We start from the raw sequence: 8,598 nt of genomic DNA on the forward strand, positions 1-8,598 counted from the left end.
AGATTCCTGGTCAGGGCACTTAACTGCATTGCTGAGTTGATCCCCAGTCAGGGCATATGCAGGAGGCAATGGATCAGTATTTCTCTCTTACATCGATGTTTCTCTTTCTCTCTCCTTTCCTCTCTCTCTAAAATCAATAAAAGCTTACCCTTGGTGAGGATTAAAAAAAGGGAGATGAATTATAAAAATACTCAATTAACCCAAAATAGTCAGAAAATAATTTAAAAAAAACATTTTGGGGCAAATAGAAAACATATAATCAGGGAGTAGATATAATAGGTATATGTGTTGTTTACAAAAGATTGAAAGTAAAAACATGAATAAGAAGACATCATGCAAACACCAACTTTGGAAAGCTGGTGTGCCTTATTAATATCAGGAGAAATAGATTTTAAGGCAAGAAGCATTATTTGAGATAAAGACATTTTATAGAGCTAAAAGGGTCAACCCACCAGGAAGCTATAACAATTCCAAATGTGTATGTACCTAGTAACATAGCCTAAAACATAGAAATAAAAAATTGACAGAACTAAAAGTAGAAATAGATAACGATAAAGTCACAGTTGAGGACATTGATACACCTATCTCAATAGTTGAAGGAAAAGGAGACAAAAATAATCTGAGTGGAAATGGCTCTTTTAAGTTTGGAGTAAAACAGTGGTATCCGTGCATTTTGTGGCCCCTCCCCCCAGAGTGTGGTCAGGACCTGTGACATGCTTCAGGCACAGAGGTGATGGGATGTGTGTGGCCACATTGTGTAAGATGGTAATGCTGGTCTTGGGGGGAGACTCTGTCCTGTGCTGGCTGTGGGAGTACCATGTGAACTGTCCGTGGACAGGGCCTTGTGCCAAGAAATGAGAACAATCGCAGTTACAGCCACCAGGAAACTGAGGCCCTCAGCCTGGCCACCTGCAAGGAACTGAATTCTGATGAGAACGCGAGCCGGGAAGCAACTCCCTCCCCAGTCGAGCCTCCAGATGAGACCCCATGATGCGAACCCACAGGAAACCCAGTATAGCATGACCCCAGAGACTTTGAGATGACACGTGCATTGTTTTAGGCCAGTAAGCTTGTGGTAATTCGTTACCAGCAAAAGGAAAGAAGCACCCAGACCAATGGGGAATTCTAGGCAGCTATCAACAAGGAAGAGGAGCCTTCCTGTATTCACAGGGAAGGAGCTCCACATTATTAAATTAAAAAAAAAAACACACATAGTGGGTAAACTATGAAACAATTCGTATTTTAAAAAGTTATCCACAGACTTTATCTATACCCAGATAGATGATAGAGATGTGCGGTCAATCCTCGTTATTCAGGGATTCCTTATTTGTGAATTCACCTAATCACTACGATTGATTTGTAACCCCCAAATCAACACTTGCGGTGCCTGTGTGGTCATTTGTGGGCTTGTGCAGGGTGGCCAAAAATGTGAGTTCCCAGCTGAGGCTGCACAGGCGACACGGCCTCTTGTGTCAGCTCTCGGTCTGTGAACGTGTCCTTTCAGGGTCTCTTTGGGGCCGTGATTTTCCACGTTTGGGGGCTTTATGCTTGTGACTTGGCTGGTTGAAATGGCCCGCAGCATGGAGCCGAAGTGCTGTCTGGTGTCCTAAGTGCAAGAAGGCCGCACTGTGCTTCATGGAGGAAATACATGTTCGCACGAGAGTGAGAGTGCAGATGGCTTTAGTCCAATTTTGCATGAGATGTATATTAAATATACATTAATTAAATAAGAAGTCCTTAACCAGAAACATACATCAAACAAGGCTACAGCTTGATGGGCTGATGAAAATACTGCGCCGAGAGGCGCACAGGGTCCCAACCCTGCATTTCCCCCAGCGCCATGGTTCAGCATTTGCTAATTCAGTGTTTGCGGCAACTTCATAGAACATAACTACTACGAATAATGAGACTGGACTGTGTGTAAGAGTGTTTGTGCAGCACACACAGACACACAGATGGAGAGGCAGGGACAGAGAAGATAGAGGAGTGGAAGTCGCTGCTTCCAGAGCGGGGATGTGGGTGCTGACAGAGTGAGGGAGACACGCTCTTGGCCACATTTTGCATCTCTTTTGTGTTCTGTGACCTGTGCTTCTTAGCGACCCTGTGGGCTGTCTGGAGTAGGCAGGCGGGATATCCGACCGGTGGAGGGCTGGGTAAAGGCTGTGGGGGGCTGTCTTGGAGGAGAAGCCGGGCTTCCCCACAGAGAAGGCCACCCAAGAGGGAGACCAGGGCTGTGACCCTTCCCTGGTTCAGCCCAGGTGCTCCCTGTGGGACACGCATAGGAACCAGACACCCAGGAAGCTGTCATTTTTCTGTGGGGAAGGGAGCCGCACAATTTTCCCTAGAATACAGTCCTGAGGTCTCCCAAGCTCAGAGACAGGTAGAACGTGGACACGCGGGCAGCTGGCCTTGGAGAGAGGCGCTTTAGTGATAAGAAATCCCCCTGAGCTCCGGCCAAGAGGCCCAGGTCCTGCCGCACCCATGTGGCCCTGGAAGTCACCCAACGCCCTGGCCTCTCAGTTCCTCCCACACAAGTTGCCAACAGTCCTGCTTCCCCACAGGATGGGGTGTTTGAACCACAGGGAAACTCTTCCTAGTGTAGCTGCCTACAGAGTGAGCCACGCACTGAGGCTGCCCTGGCAGCTGACCAGACGATGCCCCAGCACATCCAAGATGGCCTGAGGCAAGACCCCACCCTCCCCTGTCTGAGGACCCAGACTGGGACCTGCCACCCACTTCTATTCCCCTGGGGACACAATGGGGCAGGCTCCTGAGCTAAACAATCTAGGAGATTTATAAGCTGGACAACATCCCAGGCAAACAAACATCCTGTGCCTCTGGGAAGCGGAAATGGGACACAGAGCCAGGAGGGTATAAAAGCCAACAGCCCTGAGCACTATACACATTCACACTCACACTCACACTCACACCTCCTCCCAGTTCACTCCAGCCCCACCGCCCACCATGGCCGCATCCACCCTCTCCGTCTGCTCCGACTCCTCCTGGCAGGTGGATGACTGTCCAGAGAGCTGCTGTGAGCCCTCCTGCTGTGTCCCCAGCTGCTGTCAGTCCTCCTGCTGTGTCCCCAGCTGCTGCCAGCCCTCTTGTTGCACCTCCTGCCCCTGCCAGCAGGCCTGCTGTGTGTCTGTCTGCTGCAAGCCCGTGTGCTGCACACCTGTCTGCTGCAAGCCTGTCTGCTGCACACCTGTCTGCTGCAAGCCCCTGTGCTGTGTGCCTGTCTGCTCTGGGGCCTCCTCCTGCTGCCAGCCCACCCCCTGCACCTCATCCTGCTGCAGACCCTCCTCCTGTGTGTCCCTCATCTGCCGCCCCGTGTGCAGGCCTGCCTGCTGCGTGCCCGCCTCCTCCTGCTGTGGCCCTGCCTCCTCCTGCCAGCCCAGCTGCTGCCGCCCATCCTCCTGCATGTCCCTGCTCTGCCGCCCCCTGTGCTCCCGCCCAGCCTGCTGCGTCCCCGCCTCGGCCCAGAAGTCCTGCTGCTGAACAGGCATGTCCCCAGGGCCAGCCGGGCTCAGGTCTTACCCTGTGACGGTGGTTCTCCCAGCCACCCCTCAGTCAGGTCCTGACCTGTGTTAGATGGCTGTCCCTACTCAGGATGGGGTCCCCCAGGCTTCACTGTTCTGAGCTGACCTCTGCTCCCAGGAGCCCTGAACCTCACTGCTTCCTGGGCTCTTGCCTCCCAGGAGGCGTCTCCACCTGCCCCTGGGTTACCTGTCCTTTCGTTCAAGTTTCTCTGTCAATTCACTTGATCTCTCCTCTCAGCCTGTCAGCATCTCCTTGGTCAACCCAATAAACTCACTTCATCATCTGAGCGCTTCCTTCATCTGATTTCATGGGGTGGGGAGGGTGGGGGGGAGAACATAGGGTTTTCACCAGACATTGGTCTTCTCCAGCCTCAAGTATTTCTAGAAATGAGTGGGAGATCCCAAAGGGCAGTGTCCTAACTGCTCTGGACAAGGTGACCGGGTGGGACTCCTGCCCTGACCGACGAATGTCCGTGTTTGGGGCCCCTGCCCCAGGCTTACCCGAGCTGGTCACCTGCAGACACATCTAGGGGTTCTCAAGTCCCCTGGACCCTTTCCACCCACTGTCCACCTGGGCAAACCCACCCTCAGAGTTGCTCATCGGGGAGCTGGCCTGGGGCTCCGTGCGGCACACCTCTGGGCTGGGCCTCCTGGTCATCTACCTGCAGGTCTGCACTGTTAGCACAGACTGATGGAGTGAGGGAGCTCACAGGAGTAAACACCCGGATGTGGAAACAAAATATGAAGGAGCGGGTGGCAGGACCTACAGCGTCATGTCTGTGTGTGCCCCGAGGGCCTCCTCTGGCAGCTCCCGCCTGCCTGCGTCTGGGAGTGTGAGGGACACCGAGCCACGATGCGGGCTCCCCTGGGACCTGAGTGCTCCTGTCAGGCCTCCAAGTACCAAAGGGCCATGGGCAACAGCCTACTCTGACGTCAGGATGACATTGACACCACCCAAGGGCACATGTTGACAATGTGCAAATACCCCAGCGAGATCACCCCCTAGGGGCTGTGGCCAGAACTGCTGCAGGAAATGGACCACTGTCCCCAACCCAGAAAGGATCCGCCAGTGTTCAGCCCCCCTTGGGTCTACCAGGGGGACAAAGCGCCGCCTCCCTGCTTGTGAGCCCCTCACTCTTCCTGCAGCCAGTGACATGGCCAGAACCCCCAGAGGGAGCCCCTGATGTCCCTGAGGTCTCTGCCTCCTCCCCTGAAACGCCGGCCACCTCCCACCCCACACCATGCTGCACATTGCAGTCCAAACTTCCCTCTTCTCCTGCTGACCAGTTTTTCACCCATTTCTGCTTAAAACTGGCTTTGTTGAGATACAACTTACATGTAATCAAATGCACACAATTTAATTGTACACTTTGATGAGTTTTTTAAAAGGTCGCTATCCTGTTGCCTCCACCTATGTCAAGATATAGAGCCCTGGCCAGTTTGGCTCAGTGGAAAGAGCATTGGCCTGGGGACTGCAGGGTCCTGAGTTCGAGTCTGGTCAAGGGCATGTACCTCAGTTGCAGGCTCTATGCCCACATGTGTGAAGGCAACCAACTGTGTCTCTTACATTGATGTTTCTCTCTCTATGTCTCTCTCTCTCCTTTCCACTCTCTCTAAAAATCAATGGGAAAATATCCTCAGATGAGGATTAACAAAAGCAAACAAGGGAGAGACGTAGAACATTTGCTTCAGGCCAAAGGTTCCTGGCATTCCTTCCCAACCCACCACTCTCCACCCGGAGCCCAGCCACCCCTGAGCCACCGTCTCACTAAAGACAGGCCACAGGGAAGGAATCGTGCAGTGTGTGTCGGTGTCTGGCTCTGCTTACTTGTCTCTGTTGTTGTGTATAACCGCAGTTGATTCCTTTTTAACGGCTGAATCGAGCTTTATTGAATGGATGTACCACAGTTTACCCATTCACCTGTTGAAGAATATTTGGGTTGTCTCCAGGTTATGGGGATTCTGAACGAAGCCGCTGTGAACACCTGCACTCAGCGTGTTTTCATTTCTCTTGGGTAGATGCCTCGGGCGGCATTGCTGGTCACGTGGTGGGTGCAGGGTGGGTCGTGGTATTTTTATTCCCCTGATGACTAATGATGGCGATTATCTCGTGTGCTTGTTTGCCATTTGTCCTAGTATGTCTTCCTCAGTGCAGTGCCTGCTACAAACCTCTGCCCATTTGTACAAAATCAGATTGTTTATCCTTATTACTAACTTGTGAGTGTTATTCATATAGTCTGGACTCCAGGCATGTGTCATATCCGTAAATTGAAAATCTCTCTATCTGTGACTAGCCTTTTCATCTTCTTAACAGTGCTTTGTGAAGAGCTGACATCTTTAATTTTGACTAAATTCAATTGGTCATGTTTTCTTCAATGGTTCTAGCTAAGAAATCTTTGCCTAAACCTAAGATCACACAGATTTTGTCCTATGCTTACTTCTAAATATTTTACAGTTTTAACTTTCATGCTTAGTTCTATGATCCATTTCAAGTTAAATTTTTTCAAGTTAATTTTTTAATATACTGTGAGTTGTTCCAGGATCATTTAAGATTATTCTTTCTCCACTGAATTACCCTTGCCAAAAAATCTATTAACCGTGTATATGGAAGATCTATTTCTGCACTTTCTCATCTACTTTATTCTTCTATGTTTATTACTACACCAATAATAAACATGTTTATTATTATGCTAATAACACACTGTCTTAATCAATGTCGCTTTAAACTAAGTGCTGAAATCAAGCAATGTAAGTCCTCCAATTCTGTTTTTCTTTTTCCAAATTGGTTGGCTAATCTAGATTTAGAGAGGGAGAGAGAGATAGAAACATCAATGATGAGAGAGAACCACCGATCGGCGGCCTCCTGCAAGCCTCCCACTGGAGATCAAGCCCGTACCCCAGCATGTGCCCTTGACTGGAATCGAACCCGGGACCCTTCAGTCTGCAGACCAATGCTCTATCCACTGAAACAAACAGGCTAGAGCTCCTATTTCATTTTTAATGTTTTAATTAATGGTAAGATTTTTTTTCATTTTTGACTATTTATTGTTATTTGGTAAAAATACAATTGGCTTTTGTATATTGATTGACCTTGTATCCTGTAACCTTGCAAAATTCACTTGAATTTAGTGGCTTTTTGTGTGTGTGTGTGTGTGTATTTCTTCCTTAGGATTTTCAGTAGTCAAGGCATTTGGGCTCGATGTCTTCTTTGTGGGAAAGGTTTTAACCATGAATTCAATTTCTTCAATTGGCAGAGGGCTATCCAGGTTTTCTATTTCATCTTGTATTAGATTTTATCATTTATATCGTTCCAGTTATTTGCCTATTTCATCTAAGTTGTTGAATGTATCAGCATAACATTGTTTGCTTTCATCCTTTTATTCCTTTAGTCAATAGAATCTGTGCTTGTAAGCCTTCTTTCATTCATGATATTAGTAATTTATTTCTTTTCTCTTTTTACTTGACTGGTAAAGCAAAAATGTATCAATCTTATTGATCTTTTCAAAAAAGCAAATTTGGCTTATTGATTTTCTCTCTTGTCTGTTCATTTTTCTATTTGGTAGATTTCTACACTTCTTGATTACTTTCTTCCATCTACTTATTTTTGGATTCAATTTATACTTCTTTTTATAGCTTCTTGTGGTAGAAACTTAAATAATTGATCTCAATCCTCCCTTCTTTTTAAATATACATTATTAAAACTATACATTTCCCTATACACTGTGTTAGCTGCATCCCACAAAGTTTATTTTCATTTTATTCAAAATATTTTCTAATTTTCTTGTGATTTCTTCTTTGACTCAAGGATTATTTTGATGTTTGTTGTTTAATTTTCTAATATTAGACAATTTTCCAGATAACTTTCTGTTAATGATTTCTGATTCTGTTGTGGTCAGACAACATTCTCTGTATGATTTCATACCTATTAAATATATTGAGACTTGTTTAATGGCCTAGCATATGATATGTTTTGGTGAGTGTTTTTATATGGTATTTTGTATAAATATCAATTAGGTCAGGTTAATTACAGTGTTTTTTAAATTTTCTGTATATTTATCAATTTCATCAAATTAAAAAAATATTTGGCTATTAGCTCTTAAAATATCTTTTGCCCTCTCCCCCACCTTTTTTAAAAGATACCCCAGATGTTTTTATATTAGACCACTTAATATTGTTTCCCAGTTCACTGAGGCTCTGTAAAGTTTTTATTTTTTTTCTCACTGTCCTCTGATTTGGATAATTTCTATGGCTATGTCTTCAGGGTTACTGTTCTTTTCTTTTGCAGTGTCTAAACTACTTTAAGGTTCATCCTTCTAATTTTTTATTGTTAATGTTTTATTTTTCAACGTTTGGAATTCTGTTTAATTTTCTTTTGTATCTTCCATTTCTCTCCCCATTATGTTCATGTTTTTCTTTAAATCCTGAACATATGTATAGTGGCTATTTTAACTACCTTGTCTGCTAGTTCCATCAACTCTGTCTGTGGGTTTGTTTCTATAAACTGTTTTATCTCTTGGTTATGGGTGACATTTTTCTCTTCTTCATGTGTCTACTGATATTTTATTGAATGCTGGAATTCAATAAAATAAAACCATAATACTGCTGAATGCTGCCTCATTCTCCATGAACTCTGATTCCTTCTCTGTAAAACCTCCACACTATTTGTCACCCTCCATGTGCTGCAGTCTGGAAACTCTCAGCAGCGAGCCAGAGCAATTAAACAAGCCTCAATATATTTATTTATTCATTCATTTATTTATTTATTTTTCTTTATTGATTAAGGTATTACATATGTGTCCTTATCCCTCATTGCCCGCCCCCCCATCCACTCCCCAGCTCATGCCCTCACCCCCCATTGTCTGTGTCCATTGGTTAGGCTTCTATGCATGCATACAAGTCCTTTGGTTAATCTCTCCCCCTTACCCTCACCCTCCCCTACCTTTCCTCTGAGGTTTGAGCATCTGATTGATGCTTCTCTGTCTCTGGATCTGTTTTTGTTCATCAGTTTATGTTGTTCATTATATTACACAAATGAGTGAGATCATGTGATATTTATCTT

At 46.0% G+C, this 8,598-nt stretch overlaps 2 protein-coding genes across 2 annotated transcripts in view; one reads left to right on the top strand and one right to left on the bottom strand.

Moving 5' to 3' along the window:
- The window catches only part of LOC102253935 (keratin-associated protein 10-3-like), a 16,063-nt gene extending 14,221 nt beyond the window's left edge, over positions 1 to 1,842 (bottom strand). The window contains exon 1 of the mRNA XM_005878940.2: positions 1,769 to 1,842. Coding sequence (XP_005879002.2) covers positions 1,769 to 1,842 — 74 coding nt within the window. The remainder of the gene's footprint in view (positions 1 to 1,768) is intronic.
- Positions 1,843 to 2,964: 1,122 nt separating this feature from the next.
- Positions 2,965 to 3,498, top strand: LOC106728257 (keratin-associated protein 10-3-like). Its single transcript, XM_014549956.1, has one exon. The coding sequence runs from the start codon at positions 2,965 to 2,967 to the stop codon at positions 3,496 to 3,498; it is 534 nt and encodes a 177-aa protein (XP_014405442.1).
- Positions 3,499 to 8,598: the final 5,100 nt, after the last annotated feature.

Source organism: Myotis brandtii, unplaced genomic scaffold, assembly GCF_000412655.1.
Source record: "Myotis brandtii unplaced genomic scaffold, ASM41265v1 scaffold577, whole genome shotgun sequence".
Lineage (NCBI taxonomy): Eukaryota > Metazoa > Chordata > Mammalia > Chiroptera > Vespertilionidae > Myotis > Myotis brandtii.